This window comes from Hemiscyllium ocellatum, chromosome 1 (assembly GCF_020745735.1).
Source record: "Hemiscyllium ocellatum isolate sHemOce1 chromosome 1, sHemOce1.pat.X.cur, whole genome shotgun sequence".
Lineage (NCBI taxonomy): Eukaryota > Metazoa > Chordata > Chondrichthyes > Orectolobiformes > Hemiscylliidae > Hemiscyllium > Hemiscyllium ocellatum.
Genome location: NC_083401.1, coordinates 84,550,512 through 84,577,854, shown reverse-complemented (window position 1 = coordinate 84,577,854; position 27,343 = coordinate 84,550,512). Strand labels below are relative to the sequence as shown.

General features: G+C 38.4%; 1 protein-coding gene across 1 annotated transcript in view; it reads left to right on the top strand.

Annotated features, from left to right (window-relative positions):
- Window positions 1-3,097: 3,097 nt before the first annotated feature.
- sgtb (small glutamine rich tetratricopeptide repeat co-chaperone beta) overlaps window positions 3,098-27,343 on the top strand; it is a 39,554-nt gene continuing 15,308 nt past the window's right edge. The window contains exons 1-6 of the mRNA XM_060830455.1: window positions 3,098-3,197; window positions 13,798-13,905; window positions 18,345-18,398; window positions 23,917-24,016; window positions 24,974-25,078; window positions 25,163-25,301. Of these exons, the coding sequence (XP_060686438.1) occupies window positions 3,098-3,197; window positions 13,798-13,905; window positions 18,345-18,398; window positions 23,917-24,016; window positions 24,974-25,078; window positions 25,163-25,301 (606 nt within the window). The remainder of the gene's footprint in view (window positions 3,198-13,797; window positions 13,906-18,344; window positions 18,399-23,916; window positions 24,017-24,973; window positions 25,079-25,162; window positions 25,302-27,343) is intronic.

The following is a 27,343-nucleotide window of genomic DNA, read 5'->3' as shown; positions in this document are numbered from 1 at the left end:
CACCAAGCAATTTCTGCTTGTGAACTTCCTTCACCCTCACTCTCAGCTCTGGTGAATTATCAAGGGCTCAAATGGCTTCTTTGACGTCCCACTGTCTCAAACCTGCAATAGCAGCATCTTTTTGATGTAGAGCCTCTTTACCTACTAGTGACCAATGTCAATCATGTAGCTTACCTTTCCTTTCCTCCTCAGCATGGTCAGGGTTTCTCGTCACTAGAGCAATGGTGTTTCCTCCTGTGAGGAATCTACACTGAAAGGTTATAGTTTTTGGCTAAGAGGTGGCAGATGTAAAACTGATGAGGAAGAATTCTTATCCTTGAAGTGTCATGAGTCTGTGAAACTCACAACCCCAGCATACAGTGAACACTGACTCACTGAATAAATTTGAGGAGATAGACGGTAATTTTAATTAGTAATGGGTTAAAGGGTTATGCGGAGTGGGCTCGAAAGTAGAGTTTCGGCTGAGATGAGATCAGCTTGATCACATGACATGACGGCGCAGGCTCAAGGGATTGAATTTGCCTACTCTGATTCCTAGTTCTTACGTGCGTTTTTGCTGTCTGTAAAGGGATTATCTTTATCTTGATCAAATTAATTGATTATCCCATCTTCTCTAAGTCTAAAACTTCAAAACAAGTCTGCTCAGATCAATGTTTGTTCTTAAATCAATAAAAATAAAAGCTAATAATTTTTATCCAAAATTAGCAATTTGGAGTTACTTGAGTTCATGTACCATATGTTGCAGTGCAACAAATAATCTCGATCACAATCTCAATCTACACCGTTTAAAATAATTAAGTTTACGTAAATCACATTTTCCATTTCTTGCACCCGTAGCTGGTATGGTGAATGCCCAGTTTCTGTTACATGCATGATACATCCTTGTGCTCAATATGACTTATTCACACCGGAGAACTGTTAAACTTTGGAATATGATGCCAGTGGTAAGAAGAGTGCACCAGATGGTGAGGTTTGTGGGAATATCTGGACCTTACATTTTTGGTAATGCCCTGTGAGCTGGAGTTCACCTTCCTCAACTGGATACATGTTTTATCCACCTACAAATGAAACAACCAGTACCAAAAAATCCTAACTGGAGTGTGCTATTATGTTTATGTTGGCTCTATGTTGGACATGTTTTTCCCAGCTGTAGTCTCAGAAAAACTTGCAGCATTTTGGCTATGTAGCACCAGGCAGACCTGTACTAAGCCCTTACCTGCCTCCCATCTGCTTTATTGCAGTTTCTAACCAAACCATGACTGTTCCTGCCAATTGTGATTATGTTTCTGTTTATAGGATGGATAAAAAGAGAAATTCAATTACAACAAGTATCTGATATAAAGCCAAATTATAATTGAAGATATTTTGATTTTTGAAGAATATTAGTTTGGCAAGTTAATGAAACTTTCTTTAGAATCTTGCAGATAATTCACAAAAAGTTTAATACTCTGAAAATGAAATGGTTTAATAAGTGCAAAAACAGTTTTATTTTATTGTTTTTGCCTCTACACCCATGCTGTTCCTTTTGTTCTACATTTCATTTTTTTATTTGGAAGCTCTCGTTAACATTACTTTCTCCAATTTTATCAGAAGGCCACAAATGTATTTAAAATATTTCTAAATACATTATTTGGCTTGGGAATGTGTTGTATAATGCAAATACTGAGAGATTAACAGTACGCAGGGAGAAGGAAGTGGGATTTAGATAAATGCATGGAGGTATAGCATGTAGCTTTAATTGCATTTTCTGCTGTTGTGTTAGAGGGAGGACTCGGCTTGCAATTGAGCTGGGTTATTTCTCGATCTTGCCAATTTATTTTTGTTTTGAATTTTGCATATGAAAACTTCCTGTCTTTTATCAGTGGGGCCAATTCAACACAACAGAAATTTTGCTGAAATTTTATTGGAGAGAAGAGATACATGTATGAGCAAAGATTAATGTATTCACAGCTGAAATACAGCACGATGTTGCCAAATAAAATCCCAGCAATGAACAAGATGCTTTTTGGTCATTTTTGTTTGTTCGTGGAATACAGTCGTCATGAGTCAAAGAGTGTGGTGCTGGAAAAACACAGCTGGTCAGGCAGCATCTGAGGAGCAGGAGAATTGACATTTTAGGCATAACCCCTTTATCACTGAGGCAGCCATCATTGGCTACTATTTATCAACCATCTCTAAATTCCCAGAAGATGGTTAAGAGTCAACCAGATCATGGTCTGTGGGTCTCAGATCATGTCAGCCAGACCAGGTAAATACAGCAGATTACACAGGCTGGCCACCTACATAGATTACAAACCCATCAACTTCCACAGTTACCTTGACTGCACATCCTCACACCCTACCTCCTGTAAGGATTCCATTCCATTCTTCCAATTTCTTCTTGTCTGTTGCATCTGATCTGACGATGCTATCTTCCTCAGACAGGGCATCAAACATATCCACCTTTTTCCTCAGTGGAGGGTTCCCGCTATCCTGGTTGACAGGGCCATCAGCCATGTCTGACCCATTTCCTGTTTCTGACCTCATTCCTTTCCTTCCCTACCCTACTACAATAATTAAAGGAGCCCCTACCCCTTGTCCTCCTTTTCCACCCCAAGGATGATAACCCACCATTTCCTCCATCTCCAGCAGGATGCCACCACTAGGCGCAAACAGTCCTCCTCTCTCTTGTCAGTATTCATTCAGGGGTTGTTTCCTCTGGGATACCCTCGACCACTTCTCCACTCCCAACACTATTTCACATACCATCGCTCCTTCTCGTGCAGTTGCAGAAAGTGTTACCTGTTTACCAACTCCCTCCTCACTTTTCCAATACCCTACCATTTCTCGCCCAAAATTTTAGTTCTGACGAAGGGTCGCTAGACTCCACAAATTTTCTGTTTGCAGATGCTGAGTTTCTCCAGCATTTTCATTTGTTTCAGATTTCCACCATCCACAGTTCTTTGTTTTATTTAAGTACGGCAGATTTCTTTCCCTAAAGGACATTAGTGAAGCGGATGTGTTTCTGTGACATTCGGCAGTAGTTACATGATTGCTGATCCAAAAGGATATTAGTATTTCACTTAACGTTATTTTTAATGTTTTTAAGGTGGCAACAATGTCAGAACTGAAGCATCTTGCCTATGCAATTATTGACTTTCTGCGTGAGCAGACAAAGTCTCAGGCTTGGACTTCTGATGAACGGGAAAGCTTAGAAGGTAGGTGTATTTTGTAACCAACACAATGTTCTCAACTTAGATGGTTATAAACTGTACATGCTACAGCTTTTGTGTTGAAAGGGCAAGACCTCGGAAAGGGAGGTGTATACAATATTAATCACTGTCTGTGCTCGGGTAGCACCACCACTCGACCAGCTAGTAAGGGAAGTGCCAATGATGAATAAGTCACTGGGCAATTGGAGCTGACTTTTACTGAAGGTCATGAACCTTGAACTTGAGAGCTTTCAACTGGAACGGGAAAAAGCCAACTTTTGCTACCGGTGTCTCATTTACTGGGATAGGGTGGTGTTCACCAAGGTTTCAGGGAGGGGAGTTGGGGAGGGAAGCATGGAGGCTACCAAAGAATTCTGGTGGGACAAGTGGGCAGCAACAGTGGGGGAGGCTCAGAAAATTGCAACAAGAGTCTTGATAGTAAAACAGTTGGAAGGAAGAGATGCTGCAAGGGAGTTGAGGGGAGGTTACAAAGCCTGGGGGTTGACAGGCTGCAAGAAGGCTGGTGGGAAAGACACTCAGGTGACTGTAGAATGAATAACATACAACATTACAGCGCAATACAGGCCCTTTGGCCCTTGATGTTGCGTCTACCTGTGGAACCAATCTGAAGCCCATCTAACCTACACTATTCCATATTTATCCATATGTCTATCCAATGATCATTTAAATACCCTTAAAGTTGGTGAGTCTACTACTGTTGCAGGCAGTGTGTTCCATGCCCCTCCTACTCTGAGTAAAGAAAATACCTCTGATATCTGTCCTATATCTATCACCTCTCAATTTTAAAGCTATGCACCCTCGTGCTAGCCATGGACTGGGGGAGGAAGATGGTGACTGCAAAGGAATGGGGAAAGCAGGGCCTGAAAAGTTGCTGGATGGTGAGGTGGAGGCTGCAAGGTGAGTGAGAAAAAGGGAGGGGTGAGAGGCGGACTGTTTTTTGAGAAGACAACTCTGCATTGTGCCTGGGTTTTGTGATCTGGCCTTGGCGCAGATTGATGAGAGAGAGATATAAGGAGGTGTGATTAAGAGGAAGAAAAGAATATAAACTGGTTCAGTTATGGGCTGAAATTCATTGTAGAAGAAAGGTGCTGTGACAGTGAGCATTTACATTATCTCAGAGCACCATGAGAAATGTGAGGGACTGACAATTGTTGAATCTTTAAATGTTGCAAAACGTATCAGTTGATTGTAAATCTGCCATGCAGTTTCTCTTCAAAAAAATGATACAAAATGGATAGATGCAATGATAAACCAATAGTTTTATTATTTATCAGTAGGAAAATTGAGTCATTTATGCAGGAGTGGATGCTTTATTCACCATTTTTTTTATTTCTCTTTTGGTTAAATTAGTACACTACTGGCAGTTATTTGGGAGGAAGAAATAGTGACTGCTGGTGTTAAGGATGGTCTTTCATGATTGGTGTATTCCTCTGGTTTTGGTAGCGGGACAGCATTAGTGATGTTGAAAACTCAAACTGGGCTTTGCCAGGGCCAGTCAGCTCCTGACTTCATTACAGCTGAAGCCCAAATATGAACAAAGCAGTTGAATTCTAGAGGTGAGGTGAGGGTGACTGTTCTTGGCATCAATTTTATTTTTCTTTATTATGGGAAATGGGCATAACCGGTTAAGCCAGCATATATTGTTCATCCCTAATTGTTCAGAAGGTTGTTAACAATCAGCCAAGTGAGCCATAGTGCTGTAAGTCCGGAGTCATCTATAGGCCAGACCAGGTAGGAATAGCAGATTTTCTTCCCTAAAGGAATGTGAAATAGATGGGTTTCTACAACAATCGAATTCAAACTTCACCATCTTCCATGGTCGGATTTGAGCTTAAGTCCCCAAACCATTTCTGGGGAATTCTGGGGAATGTTTTGGGTCAGTGGACCCAAAACATTAACTCTGATCTCTCTTCACAGATGGGTGGCACGGTGGCACAGTGGTTAGCACTGCTGTCTCATAGCGCCTGAGACCGGGGTTCAATTCCCGACGCAGGCGACTGACTGTGTGGAGTTTGCACGTTCTCCCCGTGTCTGCGTGGGTTTCCTCCGGGTGCTCCGGTTTCCTCCCACAGTCCAAAGATGTGCGGGTCAGGTGAATTGGCATGCTAAATTGCCCATAGTGTTAGGTAAGGGGTAAATGTGGGGTATGGGTGGGTTGCGCTTCGGCGGGTTGGTGTGGCCTTGTTGGGCCGAAGGGCCTGTTTCCACACTGTAAGTAATCTAATCTAATCTAAGATGCTGCCAGATCTGCTGAGGTTTTCCAGCAACTTCTGTTTTTGTCCCCAGAACATTGGTCTGGGTTCTGGATTACTAACACTTCACCATCACATTTCCACTTCAAAGTATGACATCAAGAATTCTTTTCACAATGTCAGGCATAAGTAATTAGGGAGCAAACTCTCCACTGGTTGTAGTCAGGCCTAACACAAAGAGAGATGGTTGTCAGTTTTGAGGTTTAATCACTTCAATCCCAGAATATCACTGCAAGAGTTCCTCAGCGTAGAACCCTAGACCAACCATCTTCGACTGCTTCATCAATTACCATCATTAAGGATAGTTACTGAGATTGCACAGTATTCAGTACCATTTGTGACTCCTCCAGTACCACAATAGACTGTATCCATATGCAGCAAGGCCTGTACAACGTGTAGATCTGATCTAATGAGTGACAAGTACAGTTCATGTCACACAAATACCAGGCAATGACCATCTTTTACAAGAGGAAATCTGGCCATCTTCCTTTGATGTTCAAAAGCCTTATTTTTGCTCAATCTTCCTGGTGGTACCATTGACCAGAAACTGAAGTGGACTGGCCATGTAAATATTGTGGCTATAAGAACAGTTCAAAGCCTAGTAATTCTACAATGAATAATTATACTTGCCTCCAATGCCTGGCTCCAATCTACAATGCAGAAATCAAGATGAAATATGATGGAACAATCTGCACTTGCTTATTTAAGTGCTGGTCCAACTATACTCAAACTCAACACCATCCAATACAAAGCAACTTGTTTGATTTTCACCCCATTGACCGCCTTTAACATTCACTTCCTTCAGCACAGTGGGAGCAGTATGTGCCATCTACAAGATACACTGCAGCACTCATCAAGGTTCTTCAACAGCACCTTCCAAACCCGTGACCTTTACCACATGCAACAGATGCATAAGAACATTAACATCTGCAAGTTCCCATCCAAGCTGCATTCCATCCTAACTTGAAATACTGTTCCTTCATTGTTGCTTAACCAAAATTCTGGAACTTTCCAACAGTACCGTAGATGTTCCTAAGTCAGAAAAAAAAACGGAAGTTTAAGAAGCACAGTTTATTACTGTGCTACCATTCCTGGCACACCATTGGTCTTATGAATTTATTCGTCCTGTGAGGAAGACCAGATATTCCCTTAATTATGATACTGTGATTTGTGAAGATTTTTGTTCAGTACTTACAGGTAAAAGAATAAGCATGTTTTAAGTACAGCCTTGTTAAGGTAAGTGACCTGCAATTATTCCTTCTTAATGAAGTTGTACATCTTTTTCAGATATACAAATTAGAATCAGGAGTAAGCCACTTGGCTCATTAAGTCCGCATTGCCATTCAATTAACCATTGGAAATTCTCTACCCTTGCTAAGGTGTAATGTCCAGATCTTAAACATCCACGGATAGAATTTTTTAAGTATCTGAGTGATGTAGGTCATGGCAAGATTTGTGGCAGAATCAAGTGAGAGGTCCGATAAGGCTGATCTTAATATCAGGCGCATCTTGCTCCATCTTGGATGCTTTTGACAACCAGCGTAGCAAATTTCTTGCTGGGCAGTGGTAAGGTGCCAGTTAAAAGGTATTACTTTTTGTAATTTTGTTGACAACTGAACTCACTTCATTAACATTAAGCTTTGTATCTTCCCAAACTTAACAAACAAGCGAGACATCAAGAAGACTCGACACGGAAAGCAGAGTGAATATCTAGCAAAATAGCACCCTGTTTGTACTGAAAGACCTCCGTGTTGGACACTGGCACCAGTGTCTTGCAGGATGCTCTGCAGGCACTGGCCACAAGCATTCCACATCCACTTCCAGGAGTTTTGGTATCTGAGATGTGCCAATTTTCAAGAACCCTCATGGCACATCTCTGATTCACTTACAAAATTCTCTGCACTTTGGTGCTGCACCTCAGTTTGCACCAATAACTATTGTTGTAATGCAGCAGCAAATGCTCAGAGACTGGATCAGGCTGCATCACTCAGCTTTTTATTCAGTGTCATAGCGCTCACTCCCTTTGACCTTAGCTGGATCTTACAGCATCCTTGCTTGCAATGATTTTATTGTACTTTGCTCTCTGAGCCAGAGATACAGGATTCCTGTTACTTCTCTCTTGCATTGCTGTTTAGTGCTGACACAAAGATAAGCCTCCATCAAGTCAAGCCTTGTCAAGTATTGAGGGACGAGAAAGCAAGTGAGGGAAGATAATCGTTGGTGGGAGGTGGGTACAATAGTGTGAGAGTGAGATATCATAGAATCATAGAATTCTACAGCTCAGAATATGGCCTTTTGGCTCAACAAGTCTGTGCTGGTCAAAACAACCATCTATCTGTTTTACTCCCATTTTCCAGCACTTATTGCACAGCCTGGTATACCTTGGCATCGCAAGTGTATGCCCAAATATTTCTTAAATATTGTGTTTCTGCCTGTACCACCCTTGGAGGCTATGAGTTTCAGATTCATACCATCCTGAGTGAAAATATTTTTCTTCATATTCCTTCTGAACTCCTGCCCCTTGCCTTAAATCTGTGCGTCCAGTCATTGCCCCCTCTATCAAAGTGAAAGTTTCTTCTTGTTTACCCTATCAATGCCCATCCTAATCTTGTACATCTCAGTCACATAACTCCCTCAATCTCCTGTGCTCCAAGGAAAACAACTCTATTCTATATAATCTCTATTCTTTAGCTCTGGCCTAATCAACATTTTATACAGTTCCTGTATAACGTCCTGGCTCTTAAACTCCGTGCCTCGGCTAATAAAGGCATGTGTCCCAGATACTTTTCTTAACCAGTATGTTGCTGTCCTGTTGCTTTAAAGGTCTTATGACAAGTTCTTATAGCGAACATGGCTCCACTTAGGCTGGTGGAGTGGGGGTGGTCATTGACCTTCTTACTACAGTGCTGTGCATTTCTTAAGAAGGCCGAGACTAAAAGATCAGACCAAGTTGGAAAATCTGGTGTTATTGACTCTAGTGTTGGTCCTGGAGGAAGAGGGTGTGCACCACCCATCCAGCAGGACCTCCAGTTTCCCATAAAGTAGGGCCCCAGTTTCCCTACCCCTCCATGTTTGGCAAATGTTAAGATGTGTGTAGGCCAGCTCCAGGCTGACTATGCTTTCTGGGTGAACAACAGGCTTTTAAAGTTGCAAAGGTGTAAGGGATGCTGGTACATTCCAGTGGTGAGTGGTTCTGGGAATGGTGCAGGAGGTGGAATCAGATTTGAGGGACACTACAGGTGGGAAAGTTAGTTCATGAGGCAAGTTTGGTAAGTTAAGGCAAAGAAACTCACTACATCCTGTAGTGACAATCCCTACAAAATAACAAAACAACTAGGAGTCGACAATTTTGATCCTCGAAACAGTTCTGCCATTTGAAATGATCATGGCTGATGTCATCTTGGCCTCATTTCCACTTTCCTGCGCACTCTCCCCTTAACCCTTCAACCCATTATTAATTAAAAATCTGTCTCTCTCCTCCTTTAATTTACAAAATGACGCAGCATCCACTACACTTTTGGGGTTGTAAATTACACAGATTCACAATGCTTTAAAAGAGGTAATTTCTCTACATCTCTTTTACATCTGCTAACCCTTCGCTTAGAACTATGATCTAGAGTGCTCCACATGGGGAAACATAATTTGTGTGTCTTCTTTGTCAATCCCCTTTAGCTTCTTCTATACTTCAATTAGATCTCTTCCTGTTCTTCTAAACTCCAGAGGGTACAAGCCTAAACTACTCAATCTCTCTTCATAAGCAAACCCCTCCTCTCTGGATCAATCTAGTGAACCTCTTCTGAACTGCTTCCAACATAACTACATCTCTTCTCAAGTAAGTGGACCAAAATTATGTGCAATACTCTAAACATTGTCTCACTAATGCCTTGTACAATTGCAGCAATATCTTCCTACTTTTATACTCTATTCTAGACTGCAAGTAGAAGTAACCACGGAGCAGTAAAACTGCTGTGCTTTTCCAGCACCACTCTAATCTGGACTCTGGTTTCCAGCATCTGCAATCATTGTTTTTACCTAGTAGAAGTAACTCCAAGCGAGTATTCATAGAGTGGCAGGACACTGGGAAGCTCAAATGAAAAACAGAGAATCTTTGGATGCTTGTTCACAGGTTGTTAAAGGCATCAGGACAGGTTAATAGGGTGGCTGAGAAGGCATATGGAATACTTGCCTTTCTCTGTTGTGGCATAGATTATAAAAGCAGGGAGATTACACTGGAGATGTACAAAACTTTAGTTAGGTAACAGTTGGTGTATTGTGTACAATTCTGGTCAGTGCACTGTAGAAAGATGCGGAGGGGATGCAGAGGATTTTACGAGGATATTTCCCAGGATGGGGTATTTTAGCTATGAACAGTGGCTGGATAAGCTCAGGTTTTCTTTCTCATCAGAGAAAGCTGAGAGAGGAGCTATCAGGGTCATGAGCAGGAAGCAGATATTCTACTTAGCTGAAGTATTAATAGCATAATTTTAAGGTGAATAGCAGATATTTAAAGCAGGAAGCCTCACAACCTTTAAAAAATACTTGGATGAGTACTTAAAATGTCAGAACGTTGAAAGCTATGGGTTAAGTGCTGGGAAATGGACTATGCAGATTTAGAATTGTTTTGTTGGTGCAGACTCGATAGGCCAAAGGGCCTCACTTGTACTGTATGATTCTATATAGTTGCAACAGGTTTCTATGAAGGATTCCACTTTCTCCAAAGGGATTAGCTTGAAGTTCATCCACTTTTAACCATCCTACAGAGATTTCCTAACTTTTTTTGGACCATTTTGCTTGATGCCATATGGTTGCACAGCAGCTGGTAAGATGATACTTGTGGTTGGCAGGAATTCCAAACTTGGCATTTTGTCTGAATTGCGATATATGCAAACCCTAACCCTTTGGAAATATTCTAAATTGTAGGAGTCAATTGAACAAATAGGCATTTTCTTTTAGTCTGTCTTATTGCAGATCTCAGCAATGGCAACTTGAGTTACTTGGAATATGTTCAGGTTTTATACATAGTTTCTGCATGCTCTCGGTGCTTCAAGGAATTACTTCGAATCAACAGCATTATGATAAGCCAACATTACAGGTAATTGAACCTGTCACTGGGGATTTTCCTGGAAATACGAAACGTTGTGAACAGAGCATGAGAGTACTGGAATGGGACTGTGGCTAGTATTATTTTGAATGAGTTTCAATATTTTAGAGCATAGGCCGAGAATTCTTGGAATGCTGGAGAAAGAGACTCTAAGAAAACTGGAACATGTATTAGAATTTTACTGAATTAAATCAGGAAGTTAAAACATTTTCAGATAATATTAGACTTTTAATCTGAGGAAGACAAAATGGAAAAAAACTAGGGAGAGTGGTACAACTGTGAGAGCGCTTTGGAGTATCAAGGGGTTCATGGTGTTTATAGCTGCAAAGCAGTGGGTGAGATGGTTTTTCTGATCAGTGGGAATTCTCAACTTTGTTTTGTCTGAATTGAAGTGTGTACCAACGCTTTGGAAATATTCCAAATTATAGGAGTCAATTAAAAACTAAACATTTGTTTTTAGTTTGCGGATCTCAGCCATGAATACTTAAGTTCTTGGAATTTGTTCATGTTTTGTACATCATTTCTACATACTAGTCATGCTAGTACTTTGGGATAATGTTTATGTCAGCGTTGGAGGTTAGGGTGTCTTCAAGTAGAGAGTTCCAAAGTTGCACAACTCTCAGACAAAAACAAATTCTCCTTGTCTGTGTCCCAAAAGAGTAACATGTTATTGGTACACTTTTCAGGGTGCTTTTCACAGTGCAAAAAGCCTGTGCTGTACCAAGGCCATAGCAGTCTACATTCATACATACCTGTGGCATAATAAGGAATTGAGTCTACTGCTAAGAGAGCAAGAGGCAGGAAACCTATAGCTGGCCTTCAGTTAACACAGAATTCTTGAAGGTGTAGGCACAAGCAGACAAATCTGTATTAACCAAAAGATTTAAAAATTGTAAAAATGAATGAACTCTTACACCTCTCGTCCTTCCAATACTCCCAGGTGCCACTTCTGTTTCCTCTAATTCAAGAAACCTGAACCCCCACCTCCCAACTTTTATCAGGTTTCTGTAAGTTTATAATTCAAGTGCTACTTTGAATTTCTGCTTTGATTCTCACCCATAAGTACACATGTGCCACTGACTCATTTACAAAATTCACGTTGCCATAATCTTGGTCTTGTCTTGGGTATAGTTAATCCTACAGGTATTTTAAGGGTCTGAATTTCTCTCTTCAAAAATATATATTTCCCCACTTAAGATATCAAGGTTTGTTTCAATTGTAACCGGTAAATTTAAGTGATTTATTAATTTTCTAAGTTTCTTAATAGAAATTAATAAGCAGTACACTTGTGGCTAAATATGTACTGTTGAAAACCACCAAAAAATGTAATACCAAATCTAATGGGATCCAGTTCGAAACTGTTCAAGAATATCTGAGAACATATAGGAGAATCTGAAAATAGCTGTCATTAAATTATTTAACAATAAAGACAAAATATCCATCAATGTTTAAGCCACCTTAAAGCAAGATATCTTCTCTGAGTGGAAGAAAATGCCTTGTGAGAATTATGATATTTCTCATACTTCTGAAATTTCAGTGAAAGGATTTTTTTCCAATATAATTTGGATCCCTTTACAAATGCAGGTCTCAACCCTCTTCTCAATTTCATATGATGCTGTATCATTATACATTATTTCTTAATTATTTGGTGAAGATTGCATTATGAGTTGTAACTTTTAATCTGGTCAATTTAAATGTGATGTTTTATACTTTTTTTCATCTCCTGCCTTATGCATACTCTATCATACCCCCTCAGTTCTTTATCTAATGCCTCTTTAGTCAATGGAGATAAATATCCCATAGGTGTCCTTAACAAACCAATCCACTTGTTGCCTGCAAGGTTCTTTATACATGTGCACCAATGCTCCACTGAAGCTCAGTACTACCTGGGGATCTGCCATTTGTTATTTATTTGCCTTGTTAGTATTCCCAAAATGCATTATTTCACACTTCATATTTGTTTTTCCTACTAAATTATTCTTATTTCTTAGCCAAAACTGTATTTCTAACTAAATATCATTACAAGAGCATTGTGGGCGTATGTACATCACTTGGAGCGCAGCAGTTGAAGAAGGCAATTCACCACCACTTTAAGAACAGTTAAGAATGGGTAATAAATGCTGACCTGGACACCTATGTCCCCTGGAAATTAAAAAAAATATTCTTTGCTCTCATCAGGAAATTGAATGCGTGGCAGAAGAAAATAGACCCTTATGATTTGAATAATTATAAGCTTATGAATTATAGTTACTCTGTGGCCTTTACAGTGAATCCCTGTTTAACAAGCCCCATTTTAAGTTTTGTTTAACTTTAACGTCAGTTATTTAGGACCCTGAGTTGCATTTGGTATTGTAATTTTTTTTATAAAGTCAGTTGCACCATGTCTGACCTAAAGCCGTGTTACCTGAATATCACCATTGGAAGCAGCCTCCTCCACTTCTTAATACTCACTGTTTATGTTGACCCTCAGTTCTCAACCTTTCCTAAATTCTGACCCTTCCTCTTATAGTCAAAACCTCTACTTTGCACGTTACACGCGCTCCCTGTTCCTTGCGGTGTTGACCATCGAACTCATGATCCCTGCCACTCCATTACCTTTCCTCTTGCCGCTAACATTCAGGTTCACAGTGTCCGCTCCCTAACCTTCCCTGTCTAGCTTGTGGCTTTCTTCCTGGAAGTTAAAGTTGCTCTTCTGGCCTCTGGCTGCTCATCTCTAGAAACATTGCTTAGCGAAGAGGAAAACAAGAAGTAGGAGAGCAGGGAATGGTGGTTTCACTGAGAGAGAGGGTTCAGAGTGTTCTGACTCTCCCAAACACAGAGACAAGAGTAGAAGAAAGTTATCACATTTTTAAGGATTTATTTTATTTAAATAATATAATAATGTAATTTTAATAATTGGAAGCATTTCAGTTTACAGGATATAATGTTTCAATGTTTTTTTTCTGAGATGTTGAGTTCTACAAAGCTTAAAACAGATATAAAAGTTATGGTTAATTAGAAAATCTGATTAACTTAAAGTTGCACATTTTGTGAATGAAGCTACAGCATGAAGTGAGGACTTGGTGTGCTGAATCACAAAACTGTAATACCCTAAACAATCAAATGCTTTAGTGATATCTGTTGTTTGTAATGTAGATTATATTTTGGAAACTCATTGTCTGAAAAATGCTATTCTACAGGGACATTACTTTTGGTCTATGAATGATAGTAACGAGATGTATTTTTCTTTCAGTTGCTATACAGTGTTTGGAAAATGTCTTCAAAATAAGTTCCCAGGATATCGATCTAGCCGTCTCACCACCTCTAATGGAGATATTTTCTGCAGCAATTACTAAGGTTGGTCTAAATACTTAAATGGAAACTAATGAAAATAGTATGTAGGAAGCACATTGATATACAATGGAAATGTGAGTGCAATTCTAAAACTGATTTTCTAACCTCAGATTGTCAGAAGAATTGTGTAATGAGACAACTGGAGGACCGTGACAAGATAACATAGAAATTTATTATGAAGCAGAGATCTAGAGCCAAGTCAAAAAGTTGTCTCACCTATATATTTAAGTTTTGAGCTATTTTTTCTTAAACATTCAGGCAAAGGTGGGGAGAAAAGTGAAGAAATCTAAGAATTTATTTAATTTTGTTTGGCCAGCATAGATCAAAAGTGTTGTTGTGCAAGAGACTATATGCACTGGGACTGGGAGGTTTAAACCATGATTGTATGTACTATTGAATGCTTTGATATATATAATGTTCTGTATATATATATGGTTGAAACATGTGACTAAAGTAGTGTTTTATATGAACTTAAAAATGACTTCGATAAAATTGTTCATATAAAACACTATAAGATAATACTTGAGCCTATTTCTGAGTTCTGTGATTTCTGATCCTGTTTAACGGTTGTGTATGACAGAGGCATACTGAGTTAGTAGAGGACCAAGTTTAAGTTATGGCTTTCAATCAGTTTCCTCAATATCCACAAAATAGTTAATGGACACTTTTGAAATGTTATCATTGTCTTATGGTAGGGAATACCTGATTTTTCTTCATTATTTAAATACTGAATCCATTTGATGTTTGTTAATTTAATCTGATTTGTTCAGTTGAGGTTCTTACATAAAGGTTTGAGTAATTGCAAACCAGTTTCATAGTGGTTGGGAAATATTTATTCATTTAATTTGTCAATGAATTTCTTAAATTCACTTTGACAGTACTGTAATGTAGTGAAACATTTTAATTGATACTAAAGATATTAATCACATTATTACAATTAGATCAGAATTGTCCTTATTCTCTATTTGAACAAAAAAAGTTCTTATTTATTCAAAGGATGTGGGTAATTAGCTACAACATTTATTGCTTTTCCCAGGCAATGTCAGCATTTATTATCTATCTCTACTTGTCCTTGAAAAGTTGATGAGCCACTTTCTCAAATAACCGCAGTCCTTATCATGTTGGTACACCCACAAGATCGTTGCGAGCGAGTTCCAGGAATAGTTAAGGAATGTTGATATTTCCAACTGAGAATGGTCTGTATGTTAGAGAAGTATTTGCAAGTGAAGGTGGACCATGTGCCTGCTGGCCTTGGTCTTCTAGATGACAGAGGTTGTAAGTCTGAAAATTACTATTGAAGGAACTTTGGCAAATTGCAGCAGTACAACCTTGTAGATGATTTGCATTGTTGCAGTTGTGGATGGGGTGCTGTTCAATCAGATAGGCTGCTTTGTTCTGCATGGTGTTAAGCTTCTTAGTTATTGTTAACTGCCCTAATATAGGCAAGGGGAAAGTATTTCATTCTCACTCCTTAGTGGTGTTGTAGTTGGTAGGCCAACTGTGGAGAATCACCAGACCAATTGCAGAATTCCCAGTTGCTACTGTCTCATGCATATATTTAACTCCCTAGATATCCATCGTATGTCACCATTCAGTTCTGATGCTTAGAGATATTATTGGAAAACAATGTCATTATCCACAGACACACTGACAATGCCAAGTTTTTATTTCATTAACAGCTCCATTGTCTTTAAATTATCAGTTGCTTGTCTGGCAGCTAGTGCTAGATGAGCAGCAATGCCTTCTAAATAAATATTCAGAGTACTGAAACCATTTGTTGTCTTCTGTCCTCTAATTACTGATTCTGTCCCACTCCTTGGAAGTGTTTAAACTGAATAAGATTCTGTGTACCGTTAATGTCTCAATGAACTTTCAACCACATGTCTGTGCCATTCCAGAGATCAACTATTTCTACGTCCATAGCATTGCCTGACACTACTTTGTATTACAGAAACCCTCATCCATGCCTTTGTTATTCACAGAGTTGGCTTGGCTACAACATATGTAGCAGGCCTCCCACGTTCTACTTTATGTAAATTTGAACCTTGTGTTCTGTTGTATGCTTCACCTTCTTTTAGTATAATCTTCCTGTAGCTTAATGACCTGGTCATGTTCCCAGTTAAGTATTGTCCTGATTTTTAAGATTCCCAACATTATTTCTGGGTCCATCATTGCCTGATTCCTCCCTACTTCTGAATTCCTGTAGTCCTCCAACACTACAAGATTTCTGCACTGCTCAATTTGCAGCCTCTTTATTGTTTTAATTATTCCATGATTGATAGCTGAGTATTTAGTTGGGTCAGCCCTAAGTTCAACATTTTTTTCTTAAATGTCTGCATCTCGCTATCTCACTTTCTTTCCTCTTTCAAACAATCCTTAAATCCTAACACTTGTTCAAGCCTTTGATCATCCGTCATCATATATCCTGATGTGTCTTGTCATTATAATTGGTTTATAGTGCCTCTGTGAAACATCTGGGGATGCTTTGTTACCTTAAAGGCACTATATAAATAAATGCTGTTGCTATCAATTTAAAATCTCTCACATTCAGTAAAATATACTCCGTATTCAAAGGACTGAAAAATGTATACTTCTAGAAGTTGTTATCGACATTGTATTTCATAATGTTTGATGAGAATTCCCTTTAATTAACTTTTTTTTCTCAACCAAACAAAAAGACATCACCTAGCAGTACAAAGACAGTGAATAACTTTGATCGTGTTATAATCCAAGCATGCTTTTGAATGGTGGTGTTTTAACTGTTAATTCATCTCCTGTAGGACTCTGAATCATTTCAGATTTTGATGTTAGCTCAGTATCTCTTCCATGTCGATTCTATGATGCATAAATATGAAAAAAAGTTGTTTAAAAATTTCAATGTTAAGTTTTTGAGTATGCAGAAAAAATGCACTCTGAAGATCTGATTATTTGATGCTTATCTAAAACCTGAACTTGTTTTTCATTGCGTGCAGATTAAACTGTTATGTTTTCAGAAATTTGCTTTTCATATCATCATGGCTCTCATGATTTTGTCAGTTATTTTAAAAGTTTTAAAACCTAAGGATCACGGTTTTTTTTTTCTGTTGGCTCATGAATTGAGCAAATGTCTCATCAGCAAATCTTTTTCAGTAGAATAGTGATGTAAAGTGCTTGATTATTCAGTAAAATCCAGAAAACATTATATTATATTGAATGTGGATGAAACATTAAGTAACATGATCAAGTTCAGAAACCTTTCCTTCCAAACCTGAACCATTGAATTGCAGATTTAAAACTCCTAGTTGATAAAAGTAACACCTTCTGTGACACTAAACTATACAGACTGAAAAAAGCATGAATTTAATAATCTTTGTGTGCTGACTTATATCACATATTGAACTCTGTCTTTCATAGCCCTTAGCTACTGCTATGGATTTTCAGCCAGTACATATTCAGCTTGCTGCTTGTGCCTTTCATGCTGAAATAATGTCATGACCAGATTATACATGTCCTCAGTATATTCAGTACATTCTTGATGAAGGGCTTATGCCTGAAACGTCAATTCTCTTACTCCTAGATGCTGCCTGACTGGCTGTGCTTTTCCAGCACTACACTCTTCAACGCAGTACATCCAGTAAACTGTTAATTTGTTTGGCTCATTTATAGATCCCTTTTAGTTTCCAAGTGTTCCAATTTTAAAATAACCAGCAACGGAACTTCATTCTTGTATTTAAAAAAATTAGATCACTCAATGATCTCTAAGTAAAAGGTATCAAGCTTATTATCTAAAATAACGATACAAAGATGTAACATAAAGATAATGTTTCTTACAAAAGATGAAAGTAAGGTCCGTGTCCAATTTCGCTATAGGCCTTTTACTTGCTTGAAGTTTCTCTTTTTTTTAAATGAGTTTGAGAACTTGACATCAGAATTTTGCTGCAATAGCTTCTGTAGTTGAGTAGTTGACAATTGTCTTTATAGGTGAATTCAGTAGGTGGAGCAGCTTCAGGGGTGAAAAAGGTCCCTCTTTTTGGTTCTGCTGCATGACATTTGAGAACTGCCTAGAATCCTTTCAACAGAACTTTCCAACCTACAATAACAACAGCCTTCCAATACTCAGTGTCCAGTCTTGCAGGAAGGATACTCGTTCGGGTACGATATTGTTGGATTTCTTATGTTAGCCTCGAATCAAACTCAACTAAGAGTCAGCATCTTCTAGAGAATGAAGGTGTAGGGATTCATTACATGAAAAGTGCATCCTAACTGTTTTGTATCCTAGTATTAGGAGGAAGATCACGCTCAGTATGTGACATGGTTTGAGTTCCTCATATTTTGTTTTGAAAGTAATTTACAATTCAGAATCATCATCATCTCATTAGAATGCCATTGAACTAAACAAATACACTGACAAAATTTGTGCAATATTCTTTTTATTCTAGAAGAAATTAATATGGAACACTCCATCAGACTTTACTCCATCTGCACAAGATGTAATTAGAGCTGAACAGTTGAAAAATGAAGGTAACTCTTTGTGTGATTGCATTTATTGTGTGTGGGTGCAGTTATTGTGTCATAATTTTAAGATGTTTAATTATAGTGCTCAAAATGATCATGATATTTTTGTTATCCCTGAGCAATTCTGTCTGGTTAGCAGTTGCTAGTATTGCTGCGAATTAATGTATTTATGGAGCAGTAATCATTTTGAAGTATTAAATTATATCTTCTTAAAATATACTTGTTATTTAGACTTGATTAAACAGTCACCAGTCAGAACATTCCTCTGCACCTCAAGTCAAGGCGGCATGGAACATTCTATTTGTTTACAGGTTTCTTAACTCATTATGCAGATCACAATCAGCATTGTCACACAGTGTAGATTCAATATATTAATACCTCAGCTGGTTCTGGAGGTGATTAGAAAAACACCTGAAAATCTTATTTCTGGATTCTCATGACAGTAAGTCATGCTTGGATAATGCTTGCTTGTTTTCAGACTGAGCATAATCAATAGCTAATCTAAGTCTGTTTGCTGAAAAAATGTATTTCAGATTTGGAAGAATTCCAAATAACAGTGAAGTTAAATATGAAAACAAAATACTCTGAATGCTAAAGACCTAAAATTAAACAGGAAGTACCAGAAATTCCAAGTATGGCAGCATTTTGTGACATTTCCCTATTTTAGTCGCACTGCATTGAATCTGTTCTTTGTATTGTTTTAGTGAAGAGGTAGCTACAATCTCAGGAATGGGAACTAACGGCTGGCGTGTCTTGAGAAGCATGTAATGGAATGGGTCCTCAAATCTGGTGAATGATTACCGTGTCACCAGAAATGATGGAAGTGCTTAAGTTGGGCAAGTCAAACACTAGCTCAACAAATATTTCAGAATAACAGCTAGCTAATGAAACCACATTATGGAATGAAAATGTTTAATATTGGGCAGAAAGATAAGATCGCACTGAGACTACCATAACAACTTGATGCCAAAATTACCAGTTTTTAGCGATTCTTCATCAGACTGCTGCAAATGCATGAATACTCATTGTCACATCAGCAACCTAAATTAAACAGACATGAATTTTGGTATGCCCAATATCTAAACTATAGCATTTATAGGGTTAAAAAATAATCTTAGAGAAAACCACAGAACACGAGAAGACAAAATTCATAATGGCACTACCATGCATGATTGATGCAAAGAAAGCAGGTGGTGATTTTCAAATGTAAATCCTGACAAAAATCAAGTTCCCTTTAGGAGTCCTTGTGTATGTTCATGGCTATGATGAAATGGATAAAGATGAAGTGAAGTTGTTCGTCAGTGATGTGTTGGGCAGGCATAGAGGGGGCCTACTCAAAAAAAACCATAGCAAATGAGCATGGGCCTTGTTCTTTAACCAATCAAGAAACACCTGTGGAGGGGAAAAAACATTAGTTATGTCAGGGGGAGTCTAACATCTGAAGGTTCAAACCTTAGTCATGTAGCAGGCTGTTCACGGATCACATTTACACTAAATCGAATAGATGGATAGTTGGGGAAAATAAAAAGCCCTCAAGGAGTGGATATATGTGTGCTGCATCATTTGGTGTCGTCTATGATTTCATTATCAATTTGTGGGATACTTATGCACAAATTGTCATCAGATTGTTCAAAAATGTAGAATATACAGTTGAATGGATGGAGAGGAAAATTACTTATTGTGGAGGGATCATTCGGATTATCAAATTGATCCATTGTTATGATGACGCAGTAGCCAAAATGACTTGCGATGAATTTGTTGAGCTCTTTGTGTCAAACATTGAAGGTAATAAATTTTACAGTGCTTAAAAGAAATTGAATTGTGGATAAAGGTATCCATGTAGTATTAATTTAGTCAATAAAATGTGCCACATTGATTTTATTTTGAATCACTCATTTCAATTGGTGACAGGCTGTAGCAACACTGGCAATTCATACTTTCTTGCTGCCTGCAAATCAACCAGTTTTTCCAGGATTTTGAAAACTTCAACGGTTGCCTTAATATGCCATGTTCTACAGTACTTGGGTAATATTGCAGGGGAAATGAGTTTGTAAATCTAAATTTTCCACTCCATTCATTTTGTTTTGCTTTGTAAAGTAATTTTATTTTATAAAGTTATAGAGTTATACAGCATGGAAATAGACTCTTCAGACTAACTTGTCCATGCTGGCCAGCTATCCTTAACTGATCTAGTCCCATTTGCCTGTGTTTAGCTCAAATCCTTCTAAACCCTTTCTATTCATGTACCCATCCAGATACCTTTTAAATGTCACAATTGTACCAGCCTGCGCCACTTCCTCTGGCAGCTCATTCTCCGTACGTACTGCCATCTGCGTGAAAACAATTGCCCCTCTGGTCCCTTTTAAAGTTTCTCCCCTCAGCTTAAACCTATGGCTTCTAGTTTTAGAATACCCTACCCTTGGGGGAAAAAAATCCTTGGCTTATCTATGCCTCTCCAGATTTTGTAGACTTGTACAAGGTCACCCCTCAGCCTCCAAAGCTTCAGGGAAAGTAGTCTCAGCCTGTCTAGCCTCTCCTTATAACTCAAACCCTCCAGTCCCAGTAATAATCTTGTAAATCTTTTCTGCATCCTTTCCAATTTAATAACATAATGCCTGTACCACTCCCCAGGGCTCACCATTAACTGTGTACATCCTGCACTGTTTGTTCTGGCCAAAATGCAACAACTCACATTTATCTGAATTAAATTCCATCTGCCACTCCTCATCCCATTGGTCCAGCTGATCAAGATCCTGTTATACTCTTTGATAACCTTCTTCACTGTCCACCAAGCCACCAATTCTGGTGCTATCCTCAAACTTACTAACTGTGCCTCCTACCTTTTCATCCAAATCGTTTATATGAATGAAGAACAACTGTGGAAATCCTCTGGTCATAGGCTTTCAGTCCGAAAAACAACCCTGTATCATCACTATCTGTCTCTTACTGTCAAGCCAATTTTGTATCTAATTAGCCAGCTCTCCCTGGATACCATGTGATCTAATCTTACTCGCCAGTCTTTCATGTGGAACCTTGTTGAAGGCCTTGCTAAAGTCCATGTAAACAACATTTACTGCTCTGTTGTCATCTATTGTTCAGTTCTTCAAAAAAACCTCAATCAAGAATGTGAGACATGATTTTCCACACACAAAATCTTGCTGACTATCCCTAATCAGTCCTTGACTCTGAAAATGCATGTAAATCTTGTCTCTCAGAATCCCCTCTAACAATTTAGCCACCACTGACATCAGGCTCACCCACGCTCTTGCTGCTTGCACGCTGTGCTGGGAGAACTTAATGTTTATCTTTTATATTATAAGGCCTGCAAGAACCAGCTGTAAGTAAAAACCTTAAAATGTCTACCCTTCCCTCACCAACAGGTTTAGATTTTAAGAATGCAAAAAAGAGATTTTTATTCTTAAAATCCAGCAATTAGCCTAATTGCAAGTATTTGCAAACTCTTGCTGATCACACTTGAGATTGAAACATACTCCTCTAAGGGTCAGCTGTAGGGCAGGTATTTTTGGGCGCTTACTCAGCCCTCTCCATCTCTGAGTCACAGTGTGACAGTTCTTCTGTCTCCTGGATTCGGCCTCTCAATGGCAGCCATTCTGGGAAACCCCCCCCAACTGTGGCTGATGAACCAGGAATGGGAGGCAGATGGAGTCAAGGCAGCTGATGAGCCTAAAGCCTGACTGTGGCATTGGCTTTAAGGAGACAACTAGTGGAGGGGCAAGCATGGGACCCGGCATCAGTGGAGCAGAGCTGACATCAGTGAGGTAGAAAGATGGCACCTGAGGAGCAGCGACTTCATTGGCTGGCTCTGCCGCTGGCAGCAGTGAAGTGGTAGTAGAAGTGTTATGGACTGTCTTTAAGCTATTTTTATTATTCTTAAATTATTCAAAATGGCGCTGGTGACCGTGAAAGCTTTTAATTGTAAATTATTGTATTTTTCACTATGAAATACATGTGATCATAAATGATTCATTCATTCCCCATTGTGTCTCCACTCATAGAGTCATATAGCATGGAAACAGACCCTTCGGTCCAACTAGTTCATGCCAACCATTTTCCAAACCAAGCTAGTCTCATTGCTTGCCTTTGGCCCATCTTCATCCAAACCTTTCCTATTCATATATTTATCCAAATGTCTTTTAAATGCTGTAGTTGTACCCGGAATCACCATTTGCAGTTCATTCCACATGTAAGCCACTGGCTGTGTTAAAATGTCCTTTTTAAATCTTTCTCTTCTCACCTTGAAAATATGCTCTCTGGTTTTGAACATCTAGGGCAAAGACTCTTGTTATTCACCTTATCTATGCCTCATTATTATATAAACCTCTATAAAGTCACCCCTCAATCTCTTATGCTCCAGTGGGAAAAGAAGTCCCAGCCTATTTTTATAACTTAAACCGTCCATTCCTGACAAAATCCTGGTAAATCTTTTCTGATCCCTCTCCAATTTAATAATATCTTTACTATAGCAGGGTGACCCGAATTGTACACAGAACTCCAGAAGAGGCCTCACAAACAGCTTGTACAACCTCAACTTGACAGCCAAACTCCCAGACTCAAAAATCTGAGCAATGAAGGCAAGCATGCTAAAGTTAAAAATCAAGCACAACCACCTGATGAACGAGCAGTGCTCTGAAAGCTAGTGCTTCCAAATAAACCTGTTGGACTATAACTTGGTGTTGTGTGATTTTTAACTTTGTATGTCCCAGTCCAACACCGGTATCTCCTATTCAAGCATGGTAAATGTCTTCTTAACCACGCTGTCTACCCTGTGATGTAAATTTTAAAGAATTATGTAGCTGAGCCCAAGGGGTCTCTGTTCTAAATGCCACGCAGGGCTCTGCCATTACTTGTAGAAGACCTGGCTTTGTTTGTTTTACCAAAATGTAATACCTTGCATTTATCCAAGTTGAATTCCATGCAACTCCTCAGGTCATTCACCCAATTGCTGCTTCTCTTCCAGAGACGCTCCCTCTCCAGAACCAACACAATCCTGTCTCAGAGACCTTGCCACATGCAATGCTAAGCACAGGCTGATCTAACGAACTCCATCTATCCATATCTATCGGTCTGCCTGTTTGCTAAATCTTTTGTTTTTGGATTTTAAAAGTTCCCAAAACAATGCTGGATGAAATATTCTCTGCTTTCAAGGACAGAGGAAATCTAGCTCCAGCGCTGAAAGACCTGTAACTCAGGAGCAAATCTAAGGGCCACAGAACACTCCACCACTTTTGTTTTCAGATTGGCTGTTGTGGACACTGGATTATCAGGCCAATTAGCATGTTTCCAATGTTCAGCATTTCTGAATTCCCTCTCCTGGTTCCTCCTGTCTGCACTCCATAATCTCCATATGGATTTGTGTACTGTTTTCCCAAAATTTTGTTCCCACAGTTTGAGAAACCCTGTGCTACATAATTAAAAGTAAATAAAATACAAAACAAGGAGTGACAATACATTTTCTCACAAATATGAATGATTAACTCTAATTTGTATTTGTTCAAATATTCAGGCAACAACTATATAAAAGAGGAGAATTACAGGGCTGCTGTAGACTCTTATACTCAAGCAATTGAATTGGATCCAAATAGTGCAGTTTACTTTTGTAACCGGTAATAATTCTTTCTGCTGTCTATTTTGTATTGATTTATCTGTTTCAGTCTGATTAAATTCACAAAGATTAAAACCGCGAATGTGTCAACAGATCTAAGTGAAGATTTATCATTTTTTTGTATGTCAAAATTGTAATAATGCGCTTTTTCAACAAAATTAGTATTTTATCACACTCGACACAATATTTCCTCCATCTTTCTCTGAGATTGAGTAAAATCCTTACATTCACTCCATACAATTTTTTTACATTATTGAACAGTGGTTACTTTAATAAAACTTGAAGAATTCTATTTGTACATCGACATTTTGAGTAATTACCATTGAGTTGCAGAGAGTATTTAAGTATAATGACAGTTAATGTACTGTTGGTTTTCCTTTATTATATAAATATCATATTTTATTGATATAAAATGACAAGTAATTGGAACAAATAAGGTTATTAAATATATTACTGTAAAATCATGTCACATAATATGTATTATTTATATGGTAACACCATCTAATAATTTTGAATTTTAGTTTATCTAGATATTAAATTGAGAAATTTGGTGATCTTCAAACAAATGATAAATCTAGTGAAAGAATGTTCAGCAAATATCTCAGTATACATTTGTAACAATGCTATATGATTGGTTGATTGCTTACTTTTTATTTAATGAAAAATCTATCTTTGAAATCATTGATCAACAAATATTTGAAGAGAAGATAATTTTGAAACAGCTTACTTCAATTTTGCCAACACTTACCTATTTATGTGACTATGCTTCTGTGGGTTACAAACTGTTACAGAAATTTTATTTATCGATAAGTTAATGTTTGATAAATATTAAAACCTAAATCTTTAAACAATATCATTTTGGCAGGAATTGGTTTCCTTTTCCATGTAACTCTGAAATTTGATATAATTTTTCTTTTAATCAGAGTTCATACACTAAAATTCAACTGAATTTGTTTAGGGCTGCTGCTCAGAGCAAACTTAATAATTACACTGCAGCAATAGAGGATTGCAAGAGGGCAATAGCCATTGACCCAGACTATAGCAAAGCTTATGGAAGGATGGGGTATGTAATCACACCTTTCAAATTCATTGGAGAAAAGTATCCTTTTTCTTTTCCTGAAGATCTGAAAGTGATTTTTTTTTTCAGTTTAGCATTGACTTCTTTGAATAAGCATTCAGAAGCAATCACCTATTACAAAAAGGCTGTAGAATTGGACCCTGAAAATGGAACTTTCAAATCAAACCTGAGAGTGGCAGAACAGAAAATAGGAGAAGCATCAAGTCCAGTAAGTGTTGTTCTACTGAATTTGCAGTCCATGTGATGCACTTGTCTACTTTAAAGGTAACATTTGCACCTCAAGGTTTTCCAGATCGTCAAAATGTGCATGTTTTCTCAGGCTATTTGCCTGCTGGTTTGAATATAAGTAACTCTTTGAAAACTCTGAATTTCCAGCTCATTACTAATGGATGGTTAACTGGTAATTTAAACGGAAAGTTCTTTGGGATATTACCCCATTAACACACAGTGTATTTGATGCATATATGTTATAAATAAAAATGTGAAAGTCTTAAGATATCTATTATTTATTTTCTGAAAGTGAGGAGTTGGGCTTTTTAGATGGCACTTAGAATTTGTTGAAAGAACTTCATCCTGTTAATAGCTGAAAAGATAACATAAGATCATCACGTTAAGAATTTTACCATAACAAAATGCTAAAGTACTTTTGCCTGTACATCAACTTTGTAGACCGTTTCTACATTAAATTGCAGAAAGCAGCTTTCCCTCCTTTACTTGTTGAACAACCAAGATAAGCTATTTGGTTTTCCCAGACCTGGTGGAGCAGGCTCGAAGGGATAAATGGTGTATTTCTACTCCTAAATCAGTGTTCCAGTCTCATGAAGGGTTTCTATCACTTTCCTTTTCCAACTGTTAACCTTTAGCCATAAAGTTGTTTTTTACAATTAAAATATGGTTGGACTGGAGGGGGCAAAGTTAAAAATCACACAACCTGTTGGACTATAACCTTGTGTTGTGTGAGTTTTAACTTTCACAATTAAGGTTTTTCCTGACAATTGTCATTCGAGAGCAAAGCAGTTGAATTTTCCAGTTTTGTTTCAAATAATCATGTTTAGTCTTTTCAGTCCAAGCAGTAGCTCACTCCCCTTCACTGCATTGTGAATCATAGAGATATGTTGTCATTAATTGTTTTATCTTCTGGATGCTGGAAGAATAATTCTGTGACTTTCATGGAAATCTTATAAACCCCTGCCTCTCAAAGCCAAATCTATGACATTGTGAATCACACTGGCCTTGTATCCAGGTAGAAAGGTTTGAAGCTCACACTCTCTTCAATCTTGGAATTAAATGGTCACTTGTGAGAGAAATGCGAGCAACCAGCATTCACTGAAAAATATATACCCCACCTAGAATTCCCTCATGTTACAAAAGCCTTGAACGTTCATTCGTGTCTTCTGGGAACAATCCAAAGGTATGCCACAATTCTCTGGAATTTACTCTTAATTTTTCCCCAGTGTTCCATTTATTCTCCAATGTATGAAATTTTATGGGCACATTTTCCAAATCTTCCAAACTCTCTTCACAGCAGCCATGTACTTCTCAGTTCAAACTTAGGCTTCAGAACATTCTCTAAGTTAACTGCTGGTTGTCACTATGAAGATTACTGTAGATTTTTTCCTTTATTTTCAAGTTAGGCAAATCTTTCAATTTCTTCCCATTCATGAATTACAAACCAAGTTCAAATAATCACCCACATTGTGTGTGGTGAAGGATGGATGAAATATCTTTTCATTAGATTCTTACATAATTTTCATCCTTTTATTTTTAAAGAACATTTTGCTTTTTTTCAGATTCCCTACAGTCTGGAAACAGACCCTTAGGGCCAGCAAGTCCACACCAACCCTCCAAAGAGTAACCCACCCAGACCCATTCCCCAACATTTACCCCTGACTAATGCATCTATCTACACATCCCTGAACACTATGGGCAATTTAGCATGGCCAATTCACCTAACCTGCGCATCTTTGTCTGTGGGAGGAAACCGGAGCACCCTGAGAAAACCCACACAGACACAGGGAGAATGTGCAAACTCCACACAGACAGTCACCCGAAGATGGAATCGAACCTGGGTCTCTGGCGCTGTGAGGTAGCAGTGCTAACTACTGAGCCACTGTGCCAACCCTTTTAAATAAGTAGAAACCTTCTGGCTCTTTCACAAAATAGGTCATCCATTGTTTATGTATTTAACACTTCAACAGGATTCTGGGTAATCCAAGATGGAGGGCGGGATAAATTTCTGGCTGTAACAGC